General features: G+C 38.1%; 1 protein-coding gene across 13 annotated transcripts in view; it reads left to right on the forward strand.

The window, feature by feature from the left end:
- Window positions 1-3,153: 3,153 nt before the first annotated feature.
- ppip5k2 (diphosphoinositol pentakisphosphate kinase 2) overlaps window positions 3,154-18,712 on the forward strand; it is a 61,511-nt gene continuing 45,952 nt past the window's right edge. For 6 of the 13 annotated variants that reach the window (XM_052566722.1, XM_052566723.1, XM_052566728.1 and 3 more), the window contains exons 1-14: window positions 3,154-3,480; window positions 4,783-4,824; window positions 5,818-6,032; window positions 6,586-6,781; window positions 6,996-7,086; window positions 9,216-9,301; window positions 9,585-9,739; window positions 12,348-12,449; window positions 14,727-14,888; window positions 14,979-15,100; window positions 15,289-15,390; window positions 16,528-16,614; window positions 16,742-16,817; window positions 17,352-17,461. In XM_052566722.1, coding sequence (XP_052422682.1) covers window positions 5,883-6,032; window positions 6,586-6,781; window positions 6,996-7,086; window positions 9,216-9,301; window positions 9,585-9,739; window positions 12,348-12,449; window positions 14,727-14,888; window positions 14,979-15,100; window positions 15,289-15,390; window positions 16,528-16,614; window positions 16,742-16,817; window positions 17,352-17,461 — 1,439 coding nt within the window. In that variant the 5' untranslated portion in view covers window positions 3,154-3,480; window positions 4,783-4,824; window positions 5,818-5,882. The remainder of the gene's footprint in view (window positions 3,481-4,782; window positions 4,825-5,817; window positions 6,033-6,585; window positions 6,782-6,995; window positions 7,087-9,215; window positions 9,302-9,584; window positions 9,740-12,347; window positions 12,450-14,726; window positions 14,889-14,978; window positions 15,101-15,288; window positions 15,391-16,527; window positions 16,615-16,741; window positions 16,818-17,351; window positions 17,462-18,712) is intronic. The other 7 variants (XM_052566726.1, XM_052566729.1, XM_052566725.1 and 4 more) reach the window with 2 other exon arrangements.

Here is an 18,712-nt window from a genome sequence, read left to right on the forward strand (position 1 = left end):
GTCATTGTTGTTTGTTGCTGTTATTTTTATTTTTGGACTTTCAGTAAAGCCTGTCTAACCCTGCACTCAAGTCCTCGACTGCCCCTGGCTTGCACCCACACCTGTGACAGTTGTTCTTTCGTCCTTTATGTGCTGACATCCCAGTGTTTGCTAAATAAGGTTTAGGATATGGTGGTTAAACACTGAAGACGTTGTGACTCCTGTGGCTGACTGTCTCTCCAAATACTCCTTATACTCCTAGAAGAGTGCTGTGTGTTTCACCAACGAGAAGTCCTGTTTACTAAACATAGTAATCGTTTGCATACGTTTGGAAAGTTTTTGCATGATGCAAGATTTAGTAAAACATTAATTTCCAGTGTCTGCTAATGAGGTAGGGGAAAATGTTTTTGAAAAGATATGTTGGACTGTAAAACTTTATGTTGTGGATCCTGAAGAATATTTTACACCAGAGGAGCCTGTCTGTTTTATTCCAAAGACTGCCATTAATTCTGTTATATCTGGAGAGGTTTTAATGACTTTGGTGATGAACCATGACATGACATGATGTTTTTGTTTCGCTGAAGAGACGTTTGCATACTTCATGATATTTGTAAAATATTCTGGAAAACTGGATCAGGCTTTCTGGGATAATACTCCATTGGTTCAGGTCATATTTAGAAGGGAAAGATTATTATGTGAGTCTAGGAGAGCATAAGTCTAAGTGGACGTTGATGATGTGTAGTCCCACAGGGCTCAATTCGTGGACCGCTCTTGTTTAGCCTGTATATGCTCCCACTAAGTCAAATAATGAGAAAGAACCAAATTGCCTATCACAGATATGCTGATGACACCCAGATTTACCTAGCCTTATCACCAAATCACTACAGCCCCATTGACTCCCTCTGCCAATGCATTGATGAAATTAACAGCTGGATGTGGCAGAACTTTCTTCAGTTAAACAAGGAAAAAACTGAAGTCATTACTTTTGGAAACAAAGATGAAGTTTTCAAGGTGAATCTTGGTGTGATTCTGGAAACAGACCTTAGTTTCAGTAGTCATGTCAAAGCAGTAAATAAATCAGCATACTATCATTTAAAAAACATAGCAAGAATTAAATGTTTTGTTTTCAGTCAAGAGTCAAAACTTATCTTTTTATCTGTGCATTTAGTAAATGAGCACTATGCTACGTCCAAACTGATTGCACTGTATTTTATGTATTATAATTTTCTATTTTAAACTATTTTAAATTCATTTTGTGTCATTCAGCCTGTGTATCTTGTTTTTGTATTATCTCTGCCTACCCTGAAATATATTGTCTTGGATTTCCCCTCTCATCTCGCCCTGTACGAATACTGTTTACCCCTTGCCTGGACCCTCGCCTGTGTTTCGGATTAACCCTTTGGATTACCTTGTTTGGACATTGTTTGTTGGATATCTATCATGCCTATTCACTGGACTACTCTTGTGTCTTGCCCTCAATAGACCTGTTTGACATTGATCAACCCTCGCCTGTTTTGACCACATCTTTAAATAAAGCTTTGCAAATGGATCCAAACGTCGCACGTTTCATTCTCCCCGTAACACACAATATCTCACCAAATTATTATTGAACTTTAAAAACCGCATTATTTATTTGCTTATTGTATAGTTTGAAGTATTTATCTGTTGAAATCATCATTATCTTTCACAATTGTATTATAGTATTGTAATATTAACTTTAATTGTTTAGGTTTTGAAAGCTACATTTTTGGTCCAATCTCTCTTGACTTCAGAAGCTCAGAGGTCTGAGCTGATGAACAAATCACAGATTCTTGATTTTATTGCATTTTCCAAAATGTCCCACGAGTCCGAAATTCTCTGGAATTGGGGTTGAAAAACATTTAACATGTAAAGTGGATCACTTTATGTATTTGGCACTTATAAGTTATGTTTTGTGTACTTTAAGAAAACTACACAAGACAAAACAGTTCCATTCTACAAAACACAGTCCGGGGAAATATTTATTTAAAAAAATTGTCTATTAATAAGGAAAAATACTGTGCATTTTGATTGGGTTATTTACAGGTGCATCTCAGTAAATTAGAGTGTCGTGGAAAAGTTAATTTATTTCAGTAATTCAACTCAAATTTTGAAACTTGTGTATTAAACAAATTCAATGCAACCAGACTGAATTAATTTAAGTCTTTGGTTCTTTTAATTGTGGTGATTTTGGCTCATATTTAACAAAAACACACCAATTCACGATCTCAACAAATTAGAATATGGAGACATGCAAATCAGCTTAACAACTCAAAACATTCAAAGGTTTCCTGAGCCTTCAAAATGGTCTGTCAGTTTGGTTCACTAGGCTACACAATCATGGGGAAGACTGCTGATCTGACAGAGCCAAGTAGGGTGACCCATACTCAGAATTCGTGCTCTGCCTTTAACCCATCCAAACTACACACACACACACACACACACACACACACACACTGTATACACTGTATACTGTATAAAGTGTATCCTACACCAACCCTACACCTTACCCTAACCCTCACAGGAAACTTTGTGCATTTTTCTTTCTTAAAAAAACTCATTCTGTATGATTTATAAGCGTTTTGAAATATGGGGACATGGATTATGTCTTCATAAGTCACCCTCTCCTTGTAATACCTGTGTCATACCCATGTCATTATACAGAGTTGTGTCCTGAAATGTCACAAAAACGCACGCACGCACGGACACCAGTGGGCAGTGCCCTGTTCAAGGGCACCTCAGTCAAGACATTGCTGGCCCAAGACTCAAACCCACAACCTTATGGTTAGGAGTCAAACCCTCTAACCTCTAGGCCACAACTTCCTCAAAAACAGTGTATTTTAAACTTCTTCAAGCTGCACAAGCTTCTTCAAGCTGAGTTTTACTTTAAAGGGGTTTATATGATGCTTTTTAAAAGATAATTATTTTGTGTATTTGGTTTTGACATGCTTCAATGGTCAAAAAACATTATTTTTAAAATACTGTACATTACTGTAAGACCTCTATGCCCCGCCTCTCTCAAACGTAACACTCCAGAGGGACAGAAAAAAATCGCATCATATGACCCCTTTAAAAGCAGCCAGTCTACCTTGAAAGCGTCCACCGACTGACAGAGAAACGCTCGTCACCGTGGCCCCGCCCTCGCAGTGACGTCACGTCTGACGCCACGCCCCTCTGACTGCCGATTTTTGTTTTTTAAAGCCTGAACTTGAAGTACACTCGTGCTGCAGTCATACAGATGGGTGTAATACATCATTGATGCAGAATCGCAGAGGCCTGCAGAGGATCAAAATGATGTAATCTGCGTTTGTGCCCGTTAGCTGAAGAATGAGGATGAGGATGATGATGATGATGTTTGCTGCTGGTGCTTTTAGCATGTAACGTTATGCTAATATTAGCTCACCTCCTTCAGTTTTTGTGTGTGTGAACAGATGACGTAGCAGCCCACAGCTGTCCTCTTCACGTCCGTCTCTTTTAGAGCAGGTAAGAATATAAAGTCTTTTCTGTTTGTCAGCTCTAGCATCAGCACGTGCTGTGTTTATATTCGTGCAGGAAGAGTCATTAGCTGCTAAAAGTGAGACCTCAAACTACACATGACTGACCTCCTGCCTGCACTTTTCCTGCATTACTAATGCATTTGAGCCCATCATCATACTGTATTTGATTTTCATTCAAATAACAGTGGGTTTTAAATTACTGTTGATTTCACTCCGAAATCTAATTGAACAAAGTTAATCAAAGAAATCTCGAAGCAGTCTAATGACACTTCTGTGATATTCGTTCATTTACAATAAACTAACTTCAAGCTGTTATTTGATGCTTGTGTTATTTGTTTAGTGGTGTGTGAGGTAATAATGCATCACATCATGCTTATTTGATAACAGTTTTATTTCCTATTTGGGTTATAAATACATCCAAACTATTCAGAGATTTGATTTAAAAAACAGCATCATAGCTATTAAAGTATATCTTGTTATGATTTTAACTCTGTATTTAACCTCAGAATGATCTCTAATAAGTCTGATTTTGTGGTGACTGTGCTTTAAAATAACTTGTAATCTGTAATCACTCACATTTCCAGATTAACCTTCCCTACTTGGTATAAACTGATGATGTTTATGGAAAACTGTTCCTCAATCCACCCTCACCATGTTGTTCCAAACCTGTATGAGTTTCTTTCTTCCGTGGAACACAGAATATATTTTGAAGAGTGTTAAAACCAAACCATTGTCTTCCACTTAATGGAGAAAAAACACCGACACGTTTCCCAGAATGTCTTCTTTTGTGCTTAAATAGATGAAGCTTTCTGCTGGTTTCTGCTAGCCTTCGCTCTGTAACCAGCACAATCTAAACTGCACAATGTTAGCATAGAGGACTCATGTTTGTGCTCCCCACCAGATATAATCAACCTTGTAAGTCCTGCACTTGCCCATGTAATTCTTAGCCTACCTATAAACCACCTTAAGAAGATTTAGGAAAATTGAACCCATCCCATAATAAAGCGATCTTGACCGTTGTATTTTGTTTGGGTGCTGGAAAGGAGGTCAAATATCTGTCTTATCTTATTGAGTGCATGTTGTACCGTTCACAATCATCAGTGTTTATCTCATGAGAAGCGCCATCTCTGTTGAAAATGAGCACATGATGAGCATGAAATAACACTGGTCTGTCTTCCTTTTTTTTCTGTTTTTTTTTTTTTCAGTAACCTAGTTCCAAACGTTTTTATTTTATTTTTTATCTGATTTCAAAAACTGGATCATTTTTTAATCTTTTGTTGTTTTGCAGGACAGTCGTATCTCTGAGGGATTATTCGGACACATCTGAGAGGTGAGTACATTAAACAGTCAACTGAAAATAGTTCATGGGATGATGAAAATATTGTGCAGTTCCTACAATAACTTGAATGCATTTGTGATTAATAATTCTGAACATGTTTAATTTTTAGGTGAGATCATTCAAAAATGTTAGTTCGATACAAATGTTCTGATGGCAATAAAACAAATACATAGCCTAATAATTATTTTTGCATAATTTTTGCATAGTATTCCCTAGAAAAGAATATTAACAAAAATACTGTACTTCTGAATGTTTGAAAAAAAATAAGTTGTGTGCCAAATCAGTCACATGGTGCAACTAACAAAGGTGCGGTCCAACCAATGTGAAGAAGAAAAAGACTACTTTAAACCGAAAATAAAACTTGAAACGCACAAGTGCCAAGGTCAATAAGTCACAAAAGGGACAGTTCAGACAAAAAAGAATACAGTTATCCTTTTATAAGAAGACAAGGGTAGTTCAGGTGGTTTGACTCCCTAAACTGTAATATTTATGAATTTATTTATAGCATTTGTGAAAAAGCTTTTTACCATAAGATCTCTATTAAAAAATTTTTTGTAAATGAATAGATGTGTACACTCACGTATAATACATTTTAAATGATGCTGCATGATGTTTTAGAAACATTTCATTTAATGTTTATTTTAATGTAATTATTTGTTTCCTAAAAACAGCACAAAAAAAGTTTTTCAAAACCGTGTGAGTAGTTCATAGTGCATTTCTTGAAACATGATAACTTTAATCTAGATACAATATTTTTGACATTTATAGTGGATACTAAATTTGTCACTGACTCATATTGTAATAGCTAAATGTACTACATCGCTAAAAGTATGTGAAAATAGGAAGCTTTTCCATTACAGGAATGCATTTTAATTGCAAAATATATTATTATATAAATAAGTCATTTTAATTTCTAAGAATGCTTCACATTACTGTGTATCCGATCAGATAAGTGCAGCCTGTGTGATCTGTGCTGTGTTGAAGATGAGCGTCTGTGAGGAGCAGGAGGAGGTCTGTGAGCTTCACATGAACAGCTGTCTGTGGTGAACATGTCCGTGCACGAGGACTCAGATCACCCGCGCTTCTTTGTGGGAGCGGAGGACGGCGAGGGAGACGAGCTGCTGGATCCGGGCAGAGTGCTCGGATATGACTGCTTTTACGAAAACGTGGAAGAGGAGGATGATGCAGAATATGATTCGGTAGGTGTAAAGACTGGTCTGGGGTGTTTAGGTTCTTGACCCACTGGAGAAGATCAAGCTTTGGTTTCCAGATCAAGCAGAAAAAAATCATTCTGGAATCACCTTGTAGTTTGTAGTTTGTATGTCTCAAGCCATTTTGTGCTTGACATAGTGTTCTGTGAGACTAAAAAAAGTATTCCTTATAACCTGCCTGTAAACAAACATTACAGAGTTCTGAGAATATATTTTAATATCCAAAGTAACTGAATAAAATAGTTATATCATGCAAGACGTCAGGCATTTTAATCATTGACACATCATGCCTGTATGTTACATTGCATAATGATTTACTGCACAGTAAAGACTATATAGATGAAATAAAATATACCCAACCTGAAGAAATGCACTGAGAGCTGCTCTTTCCTGGAGTTGAGGCAAAATGATGCTTTTTTTTACATTGCAAAAAATATACAAATTTCAGCTAGGACACAACTATTTATTTTTCAGTTGCTAAACATTTTGGGTTCTTAAAGCGTAGCTGGTTTTAATTGGAGATGTGTGTTGTCATCTGCAGCCTCCTGAGAGACAGATCGTGGTGGGCATCTGTGCCATGTCTAAGAAGTCAAAGTCCAAACCTATGAAGGAGATCCTGGAGAGACTGTGTCTGTTCAAATACATCACTGTGGTCACGTTTGAAGAGGAAGTGGTGCTGAACGAGCCGGTGGAAAACTGGCCGCTCTGTGACTGCCTCATCTCTTTCCATTCCAGAGGTTTGGAGCATCCTGTCTGTTTATTGTAACCGATTACAATTACAATTTCCCTGTGTATATTTTGATAATGAAGTCACACCTGCTGCACCGGGTCAAATTTACATTGTTGAGAGAGAACGAAAAGTCCTCCTGTCAGTTCCTGTATTGACAACAAGAGCAGAAATGTACATTCAATCTGTTTTTGTGAATTTATGTTTATTGTCTGTTTTTAAAGGATTCCCCCTTGATAAAGCCGTGGCTTACAAGAAGCTGAGGAACCCGTTTGTCATCAATGATCTAGATCTTCAGTATTTTATTCAGGACAGGTGAGCTTCATCATGTTTGTATTGTTTATTGACCACACCTGATCTGCTCTGATACAGAAGATATTACCAGCTGTCATGCTTTTAAAACTGGAAAACCTTTGCTCATTATATATGATAGATAAGTAGATGGGTTCTCCCAGGTATTGTTATTATTTATTAAAACTTTCATTGTTGGGGAAACTGTATGTTACTTATTCTTATGAATTGCCAAATGGGTTAAACTGTTTCCTCCATGTTTGTCGTTCACAGCCAGTCACGAGAAGCCAAAATTGTGCTGTTTTTATCATGGTAATCATCCATTAATGGGCAATATTTGCCCCTGGAATTGATTACCATAGCCTTTTTTTCTGATTATTAATTGTACTTGTGTTGTTTTTAATGACACATTGTTTTTAAACTAATAGAATGCAAACTGTAAGTCTATGTTGGTTATCTTTGTGACATGGAAAAACAAAACCGTTGAAATGATTCAAATCGACAGTGAGCAGTGAGCAATGTTCCCTGTTTCTGAAGCGCTCAGTGCTTTCTGATTTCAGTTCTGCACACTATCTCCTTAACCAAAGGAGCCGTCTACACTGCACAATGAAATTATTACATATATTGTAACCTATTTTGTTTATGATGAGAGAATTCACAAGAGTGCTAAAGTCAGTGCTCTGGATTTCTGCATCACTGGTGACTAATGGAAACGCCTCTGATTTTTCTTGAAATTGGTGGCCATTTTTGCTTTAGCCCCCTTTAATTTCCAACTCTGGCATGCAGTGATGACAGAATTAGCAGTTTTGGATGGAGTATGTCTACTCTAGCACAGGTGATTGTCATGGTTTCTACTCTCTTTAACTTACAATGCAATATTAACCTCTTTTTAACTGGCTTGTTGTATAAAAGCAATATCCCATTTGAAATTGTGTTGTTTGTCTGAATATCAATGGCAAGCGGACTATGGCTTGGTGATTATGCCAAATCACCGCTGTGCAAATTTTCCAGTCCTGGAAAGCACATGGGAACTAGAACGAAGAGTTTACCACTGCCCTGAAACAGTTTATGTTATTAGTGGAAAGTTTTGCCATGTGAGAGAGGTATTGCTGTGACACTCTTGTGTTGATGCTTGACTGTTTTCATGTCAACATAGCATCCTACAGCAAGCATTTGATCAAGAAGCGGTCACCCCTGTGAAATAAGTGATTTTTGAAAGGGTTTAATGTAGTTATTTGATTTGGTTTAGAAACTTCATGCATCTACATGACTAATAGTGACACTCCTTTTTGGTTCTGACCAATAAGGGGAAGTCAGAATCGAGATGCTGACGCAGTGTCAATCAATCACTCTTTGTGGTTACCCTAGTGTTGTTTCAAGAGTCTTGAAATGTAGTCCAGTTGCTCTGGGACTGGCTCTGGTTTTGTTCTTCCAGCAAAAATAGTTACAAAGTAACCGTCTGGCAATGCCATGTCTAAAATGTACTCCATATCAACTTATTGTTAAAATTCTTTAATCTACACACATGCTTTAATACACAACACTATATCCTCATGTCTACAGCAGAACAGCAGCAGTTCTGAGACAATGATCATTGCCATTTAAGTCAACCTTTACTCATCCTAATTTCATTCCAGAAGAATGAAATTGACACAAATTAAGATGTTTTTTTTGATAAAATCTGAGATATTTCTGTCTCTTTACTGGACATACACAGAGAAATATGCTAAACAAATGCTCTGATGCGCTCGCTTGATGCACAGAAACAAACCTTGAGGGTTAGGGTGAGTGAACGACGGATGGGATTTTTTTGTTTTTGTTTGATCACATGTTAAGTAATGCTGTCAAATAATAGTAATGCTGATGGAAGATGAAAGAGGCTTTTTAAAAATGGGTTTTCTTGAAGCACATTTATATCAAACCCCATTGCTACGTTACTGTGTGAAGTTATCAGAGACTTGTTCTAGCACTTGCATATCATTGCTCTTTTGTTGATTTTGATTGCTTCTGTTGTCCTCATTTGTAAGTCGCTTTGGATGAAAGCATCTGCTAAATGTAAATAACTTGCTGTATGAAAACTCATGTTGTTGTTTTTTTACAATTTACCTTTCTCCCACAAAATCCTAATTCATGTGCAATATTTTGGGGTTTAGGAGAGAGGTGTATCATATACTGAAGGCCGAGGGAATACAGCTGCCCCGCTTTGCAGTTCTGAACAGAGATCCTGCCAGACCAGAAGGTTTGTTAACTCCCCAAATCTAACACTGACCCAGTTTGGACTACACTAAATAAGCCTGTGTCACCGTGGTGTCATTTAGCTGATTCTTGCAAATGAGATACTTTTGCACTTTTCAACTTGAATTCACATTAAATCATAATCTAATCTAACACTCACACTGTGAATTCATTTTCTTTCTGCCTGCTTTCCCTTCAGTGAGAACCGTGTGCATTCGGACTCATGTTCTACACAAATATCCCGTTTCTAAAGTGAAGGGTTTGATGGTTGTGTGGTGTTTCTGTAGAATGTAATCTGGTGGAGGGAGAGGATCATGTGGAGGTGAATGGAGAGATCTTCCAGAAGCCTTTCGTGGAGAAGCCAGTGAGTGCTGAAGACCACAATGTCTACATCTACTACCCCACATCTGCAGGAGGAGGCAGTCAGCGGCTCTTCCGCAAGGTGAGGCCACAATCAAACCCTTCAACACCAGAAGTACTTCAACTGATTATTATTTTAAGCAAAAAACTGGTCTTGCTTAAAATTAAGTGGCCTTAACTACTATTTACGTATAACTCCATTACTTAAGAAACCCAACCTCAGCCCATCTCTTTTAGATAACTACAGACCAGTTTCCCTTCTTCCTTTCATTGCAAAAACACTTGGACGAGCTGTGTTCAACCAAATCTCTACATTTCTCACACACAACAACCTCCATGAAAGCAACCAATCTGTCTTCAGAAGTGGACATTCAACTGAGACTGCTCTCCTTGCTCTCAGTTGTTGAAGCCCTAAGACTGGCAAGAGCAGAATCCAAATCTTCAACACTTACCCTGCTTGATCTGTCTGCTGCTTTTGACACGGTTAACCACCAGATCCTCCTATCAACGCTACTGGCAAACGGCATCTCAGGAACAACACTTCAATGGTTTGAGTCTTACCTCTCAGATAGGTCCTTCAAAGTATCTTGGAGAGGTGAGGTGTCCAAGTCTCAACATCTAACTACTGGGGTACCTCAGGGCTCAGTTCTTGGACCTCTTCTCTTCTCTGTCTACATGGCATCATTAGGTTCTGTCATTCAGAAACATGGCTTTTCATACCACAGCTATACTGATGACACTCAACTCTACCTCTCATTCCATCCTGATGATCCGACGGTAGCTACTCGCATCTCAGCTTGTCTAACTGACATTTCTTGCTGGATGAAGGACCATCACCTTCAACTCAACCTTGCCAAGACAGAACTGCTTGTGATTCAAGCAAACCCATCGTTTCATCACAATTTCCCCATCAAGTTAGGCACATCAACCATAACTCCTTCAAAAACAGCTAGAAGCCTTGGAGTTATGATTGATGATCAGCTGACTTTCTCAGACCACAGTGCTAAAACTGTCCGATCCTGCAGATTTGCTTTATTCAACATCAAGAAGATCAAGCCCTTTCTTTGGGATCATGCTGCACAACTCCTTGTTCAAGCTCTTGTTCTGTCCAGGCTGGACTATTGCAATGCTCTCTTGGCAGGTCTTCCAGCCAATTCTATCAAACCTTTACAATTAATTCAGAACGCAGCAGCAAGATTAATTTTTAAAGAGCCAAAAAGAATACATGTCACATATCTGTTTATCAATTTGCACTGGCTTCCAAAAGCTGCTCGCATAAAATTCTAGGCATTGATGTTTGCCTACAAAACTACCACTGGCTCTGCACCCATTTACCTAAATTCATTACTTCAGACTTATGTGCCCTCTAGAAGCTTGCGTTCTGCAAGTTAACGTCGCTTGATTGTGCCATCCAAAAGAAGCACAAAGTCACTTTTACGTACTTTTAGATTAAATGTTCCCTTCTGGTGGAATGACCTCCCCAACTCAATCCGAGCAGCTGAGTCCTTAGCCATCTTCAAGAATCGGCTTAAAACACATCTCTTCCATCTTTATTTGACTCTCTAACTTTAACACTCACTATTCTAATTCTATTCTTAAAAAAATCTAACTTTCTAATCTTTTTGTATTCTATTTTTCTTTTCATTTAATATGCAATTATATATATGTGTGTGTGTTTGTGTAAAGACCTCTAACTAGCTTGCTCTATTTTTTTTTATTCTATCTGTTTTCTTTTTATTTATTATATTATTTAAAATCCCATGCTACGTGTATAACTGAGACTTGTTATAGCACTTCTATATCATTGCTCTTTTTGTTGTTTTGATTGCTTCCACTGTCTTTGGATAAAAGCGTCTGCTAAATGACTAAATGTAAATGTAATAAATGTATGTACACAATAAGTGCATTTTACATAATGATTAATTTAAATTAAGTGTGGGACAATATATAAAGTAGGACCAAAATACTAAAATAAAAATATTTCAAGACTTAAACCACTAATATATAAGCACTAATTATAAAGATAATCTACAATGAAGTTATTGATTAATCACGTCTATTTCTATAAACAAAATGCACCTGAAGAACAGAGGACACCAAGAGCAAGGTCTAAACTACCCAAAACATGAGAATGATTTGTGTTCCAGTATATTAAAGTGACTCATAGGTGTCTAGTTTAGGACGGCTTGCCCTGTCTGGTTCTCTGGTCCGTGTGTCCTGTGTATTGTGTGAGACTGAAACACTCATGTTGTCAGCTTACTATTGAGAATAAATTGTGTTGTGTAGTTGCTGACGTTGTGAACAGGGTTTAAAGCCTAGCCAATGTTTTTAAATAATGAGTATTTGCAGCCTTTATACTTTATTCAAATCAAATATATTCAAATTTCTAGGTTGTCATTATACTGGGACTCAGTTACATAACATGCTGTGAGTAGCTGAGCTGCTTGTGTAACTCTGACGTCTCTGATTGTTTGTGTTTTTAATGATTTAGTGTGGTGCAAACTGCAAAGAAGTATTTATTATTCAGAAAGAAGAAGATAGTATCATAACATGACATGGTATACTTGAAAGGTTTTTGTAGTTATCTTCATTGATAAATGAACTTTCTCTTCATTGCATCAAATCATCCTGACTGCGGTGTTGAGCAGACGTGTGTCTCACGGTTTCTGATCACGTCTCGTCTGTTTCAGATTGGCAGCAGGAGTAGCGTGTATTCTCCGGAGAGTAACGTCAGGAAGACTGGATCCTACATCTATGAGGAGTTCATGCCCACGGATGGAACGGATGTGAAGGTAGCGCAGTCGTTTATCTTCAGCTCACACACTATCTTTATGCATTTTCATATTAGTCCAAACCTAGCCCAATTACGTTTCTAGAGGGGTCTCCTGGCAAAATGCGCTTTCTTGGGGGTAACTACATGTTTTTGGACAGGGTTCTCTTGGTAAAGTAGCATTTTAGGGGCTAAATATCACATTCTTGTGGTCACTTAAAATCTGACTTGGCAACACTGAGATGGGTCGTGTTTACAATATGTGTCCAAAGTTTTCTGAAAAAATGTGAATAAGCTCATTAGTGCCACCTTGTGACATACTTTACATTATCACACAGACTCATGAGTTTTCATAAAGATCAGTCATTCAGATTGTGCGGTTGTGCTACTGTCTGCAACCCACTGTACAGTCCTGGCCAAAAGTTTTGAGAATTACATGAATATTAGTTTCCAAAAGGTTTGCTGCTAAACTGCTTTTTTAGATCTTTGTTTCAGTTGTTTCTATGATGTACTGAAATATAATTACCAACACTTCATACATTTCAAAGGCTTTTATCGACAATTACATGACATTATTTGACATTCTCTGCAATTGCATGCTCTCAATCAACTTCTGGGCCAAATCCTGACTGATAGCAACCCATTCTTGGAGTTTGTCAGAATTAGTGGGTTTTTGTTTGTCCACCTGCCTCTTGAGGATTGACCACAAGTTCTCAATGGGATTAAGATCTATTTTTTTAGGCCATGGACCCAAAAATTCAACATTCTGGTCCCCGAGCCACTTAGTTATCACTTCTGCCTTCTGAAAGTGACGTGACATTCAGCCAAGTATGGTGACCCATACTCAGAATTCGTGCTCTGCATTTAACACATCCAAAGTGCACACACACAGAGCAGTGAACACACACACACTGTGAGCACTCACCCGGAGCAGTGGGCATCCATTAATGCTGAGGCGCCCGGGGAGCAGTTGGGGGTTCGATGCCTTGCTCAAGGGCACCTAAGTCCTGGTATTGAAGGTGGAGAGAGCACTGGACATGCACTCCCCCCACCCACAATTCCTGCCGGCCCGAGACTCGAACTCACAACCTTTCGATTGCAAGTCTGAGTCGCTAACCGTTAGGCCACGACTTCCCCTTATGGCACGATGCTCCATCGTGCTGGAAAATGCATTGTTCTTCACCAAACTGTTGTTGGATTGTTGGAAGAAGTTGCTGTTGGAGGGTGTTTTGGTACCATTCTTTATTCATGGCTGTGTTTTTGGGCAGAATTGTGAGTGAGCCCACTCCCTTGGATGAGAAGCAACCCCACACATGAATGGTGTCAGGATGCTTTACTGTTGGCATGACAGGACTGATGGTAGCGATCACCTTTTCTTCTCCGAACAAGCCTTTTTCCGGATGCCCCAAACAATCGTAAAGGGGCTTCATAGGAGAATATGACTTTGCCCCAGTCCTCAGCAGTCCATTCATTATACTTTCTGCAGAAGATCAATCTGTCTCTGATGTTTTTTTTGGAGAGAAGTGGCTTCTTTGCTGCCCTTCTTGACACCAGGCCATCTTCCAAAAGTCGAGACGACTTTAGGAGACGATCCTGTCGCTTGCTGGACTTTCTTGGACGCCCTGAAGCCTTCTTTACAAGAATTGAACCTCTTTCCTTGAATTTCTTGATGATCCTATAAATTGTTGATTTAGGTGCAATCTTAGTAGTCACAATATCCTTGCCTGTGAAGCCATTTTTATGCAACTCAATGATGGCTGCACGCGTTTCTCCGCCCAAGTAGCCACTCCTCCCAAGTAACGTTAGCTGTGTTCCAACGCCTAGTGAGAATATAGTTCCCAGTATTTATACGATTAAAAATGGTCTCTGTCTTATATAGCCTTGTTATTTGTACACGCTGTTACTATACAGATCACAACATGTAAATAGGAAAATGTTTGCATTATTTTGTCACTTATTGGGATTACTATGCTACCGTTATCCATTTACATCCAGTCTTTGTGCTAAGCTATGCTAGCGGTGGGTGCGTCAAATAACATTTACAGAACGCACAGAAATGAAAAAGGTATGTATGGACTTATCTAACTCTGGGGGATACTGTGAATAAGCTAAAGTCCCAAAAAGTCGGAGTGTTCCTTTAAGCAGCAACTTTTCCAATTTCCAATATTTATGTAATTCTCAAAACTTTTGGCCACGACTGTAGATGTTCTCCAATATTCTCCTAGTCTTTTTATAGACCCTGATTTATTCATGAACGAAGCACCAGTTTCATATGCTTCCTTGTGTCTGTGCACATCAGGTGTATACTGTAGGTCCTGACTACGCCCACGCAGAGGCCCGTAAATCTCCAGCTCTGGATGGGAAGGTGGAACGAGACAGTGAGGGAAAAGAGGTCCGTTACCCAGTCATCCTCAATGCCAGAGAGAAACTCATCGCATGGAAAGTCTGTTCGGCTTTCAAGGTGAACAAAGATGTTGAAAGCAATTTAGAGTCAATTAAAGCTTTATATCTGAAGTATTGACATGAAGCGTTAGCGATTTCTCATTTATAGCAAACGGTGTGTGGGTTCGATCTGCTCCGTGCTAATGGCCAGTCATACGTCTGTGACGTCAACGGCTTCAGCTTCGTCAAGAACTCCATGAAATACTACGATGACTGTGCAAAGATCCTGGGGTTAGTACGCTATACAAGTCCCAAATATCCAGTGATTTTATATTTCAATATTATGTTTTATTGTCAGATGCAAAAAAGGTTTCGTTTTTTTTTTATTGCAATTTTAATTATAACCAGATGATTATATGATAAGGATTATGAATATATTTAATGTAGAACAGTTGATTTATAGTTTTTCTTCTGCCCAGGAATATCATCATGAGAGAGCTGGCTCCACAGTTTCAGATCCCGTGGTCTATTCCTTTAGAAGCAGAGGACATTCCCATAGTTCCCACAACCTCTGGGACCATGTATGTCCTGACAAGCAAAGACAAGCACTGTTTTACACTTAGAGTGATCATTACATTACCAATGCTATTAGTAGCTAAGCTAGTGAAATCTTTTTAGTTTCCGGAAATTAAAATCTAGTTCTTCCAAAAATGAAATCGTCATTAGTCTCAAATGTCTTCCGTTTTCACCAAAACCACAAATTGTTAGCAGGATGTTTTTGCTTACACTCTTATGTACTTTTATTAAAGGTATAGTTCACCTAAAAATCTAAATTCTGTTATCAGTTACTCTATTACTTGTTCCAAACCCATAAGACATTTATTCATCTTTGAAACACAAATGAAGACATCTTTAATGAAACCTGAGAGATTTCTGGCCCTCCATTAAAAGTTAATTCCACCAAAATGTTGATGATTCAGAAAGGTCATAAAAATATTGTAACTGTAATCAGTCAACATGTTCACTTTATGTAGTGAACAGATTTCATTCAGGCTTTTGTTCACATATAATGCACAGAGCACATCAGATCGTACTTGCTCGAGGCATGAGAACAAACCTCATTGGCTCTAGTGCTTCACACAAAAACACATCTGAGCTTCCATTTGCCATATTTGATGTGCTCTATGTGTTTCGATCAATGTTTACATGTAAATGAAAGCCTAAATTGGATCTTCATCATATAAAGCGATTGTGTCTTTTCAAGGAACTTGGATTAAACCTTTTGATTCATATGGACTGTTTACCATACTTTTATAAAGTATATGCATCCTTAAATTTTGGTGTCATGAATTTTCAATGGGGGGACTGAAATCCTTCAGGTTTCACTGAAGATGTCTTGTGCTTCGAAGAGGACCTGTGAATGAGTTTTGAGTAAAATAACCCATTAAGTGTTAAAGTGTTAAAGAGAGTCACAATGTGCTGCCACTGCGGTGATTTCAGCCAACTGGATATTCATTTAATTATTGCTTGAGCAGAAGAAAGCCAGTCATAGGGATTTGGAAAGACTGAATAAAGAATGACAGAAGTTTCATTTTTGTGGAGCGGTTTCTTTTAACACATTAATACTGTGTGATATTGCTGATGTGCGAATTTATATCTTTTTATTTCTGTATAAGCTCAAAGTAAATATCTGTTCGAGTGCTGTGGTATGATTTCAGGATGGAGTTGAGGTGTGTGATTGCTGTGATTCGACACGGTGACAGAACTCCCAAACAGAAGATGAAAATGGAGGTTCGACATCAGCGGTACGGTCTTTCACCTCTACTGTCGCTGAGCTAGATTCATCATACACACTCGCTAATTCAAAAATAAAATATGAAAATTGACACGACTCAACTAAAAACTCACTATCTGTCATGTTGTGTGTTTCAGGTTTTTTGACCTCTTTGAAAAATGTGAAGGTTACAAAAGTGGAAAACTGAAATTGAAAAAACCAAAACAACTCCAAGTAAATATTTTTTTTAAATAAATAACAAAATCCATCTCTTCCATCTTTACTTGACCCTTAGCTTAACTCTAGCACTTTCTATTCTAATTTTGTTCTTTAAAAATTCAAACTGGCTTCTTTTAGAGTTGCACTCTATTCATTTACTAACTGCTTGTTTTCTTAAAAAAAAAAAAAAACTTCTCTATTCTTTTTGAATTCTATCGGATTTATTTCATTTATTATACAGTTAACAAAAAGCAAAAAAAAAAGACCTAACACTAGCTTGCTCTATTTTTATTTATACGGTTTTATTTTTATTTGTTATATTATTAAAAAACCCTTATGTGCTGTGTTAAGTTAACAGAGACTTCCACTTGCTTTTCTTTGATCTCTTGTTGATTTTGATTGTTTCTATTGTCCTCATTTGTAAGTCGCTTCGAATAAAACCGTCTACTAAATGATGTAATGTTAATGTAACAAATATTACTCATCATGCATATCTAAAGCATGTGTTTGAATATTAGCTGATTTGCGTTGTTTGTTTGAATTGGACAGGAAGTGTTGGACATTGCCAGGCAGCTGTTGGTAGAACTGGGCCAAAATAATGATTCAGAAATTGAAGAGAGCAAAGCCAAGCTTGAACAGCTGAAAACTGTCCTTGAAATGTAAGTGGGTCCAGTAAGTATATTAATAGGAGTCAAGCAGCAAACTTGTTTAGGCACCTAGTTATTGTATTAATAGTCTTCTGCCATTGAATCTGATTTCGTAGTCTATTCCTTGAGAGAATGAAATGCATGCAGAAAAGGGTGGGTAAATGATGACAACATTTATTTTTGGTTTAGTCTGCCATTATGAATTTTATATTGTTATAGCTTTCATCAGATCCTCACCAAATGTAGGATCAATTTTAAATCATCTTCAGATCATGCTAGTGAAAAGTAATATCAGTCTGATAATGGCACTGGTACTCTTTCGGGCTTGAAATGATGGTAAAACTATGGACATTATTAACTTTACATTTTACATCTTTACATTTATTTTGAAAGATGAAGCTCGAGATTATGGAAAGAGGCGTTACATTTCTGCCGAGTGCTTGTGGTGTTTGACCAATCAAAACAGACTGTGCTTGTCAGAAGGAAGGACTTTGTAGAAAACCGATGCGTTTGAGACAGGCGGGACATAGAGGACCTACAATAATGAACAATATCTGAAAAAGAATTTAGACATAAAATTTTCAGTTAAAAGATCATTCATCACTGAATTCAGTGACATCGTCATCCAGCCCAGATTAGTTTAAATAGTATCTGTGCAACAAGTCAATGATATCGCTGTAGATGAAGTGAGCAAGCCAGAGGTGACAGCGGCAAGGAACCGAAACTCCATCGGTGACAGAATGGAGAAAAAATCCTTGGGAGAAACCAGGCTCAGTTGGGGGCAGTTCTCCTCTGACCAGACGAAACCAGTAGTTCAATTCCAGGCTGCAGCAAAGTCAGATTGTGCAGAAGAATCATCTGTTTCCTGTGGTCTTGTCCTGGTGCTCCTCTGAGACAAGGTCTTTACAGGGGATCTGTATCTGGGGCTCTAGTTGTCCTGGTCTCCGCTGTCTTTCAGGGATGTAGAGGTCCTTTCTAGGTGCTGTTCCACCATCTGGTCTGGATACGTACTGGATCCGGGTGACTGCAGTGACCCTCTGATCTGGATACAGACTGGATCTGGTGGCCACGGTGACCTCGGAACAAGAGAGAAACAGGCTAATATTAGCGTAGATGCCATTCTTCTAATGATGTAGCAAGTACATAGGGTGTTATGGGAAGTGTTCCCGGTTCCGGTTTACCTAATTAATGCAGCCTAAAAATCCTTTAACGGATTTAAATATTAGAAATGTGTTAGTAAGTTATGTGTAAACCAGGTTAAAG

The sequence above is a fragment of the Carassius gibelio genome, chromosome B10 (genome assembly GCF_023724105.1).
Source record: "Carassius gibelio isolate Cgi1373 ecotype wild population from Czech Republic chromosome B10, carGib1.2-hapl.c, whole genome shotgun sequence".
Taxonomy (NCBI): Eukaryota; Metazoa; Chordata; class Actinopteri; order Cypriniformes; family Cyprinidae; genus Carassius; species Carassius gibelio.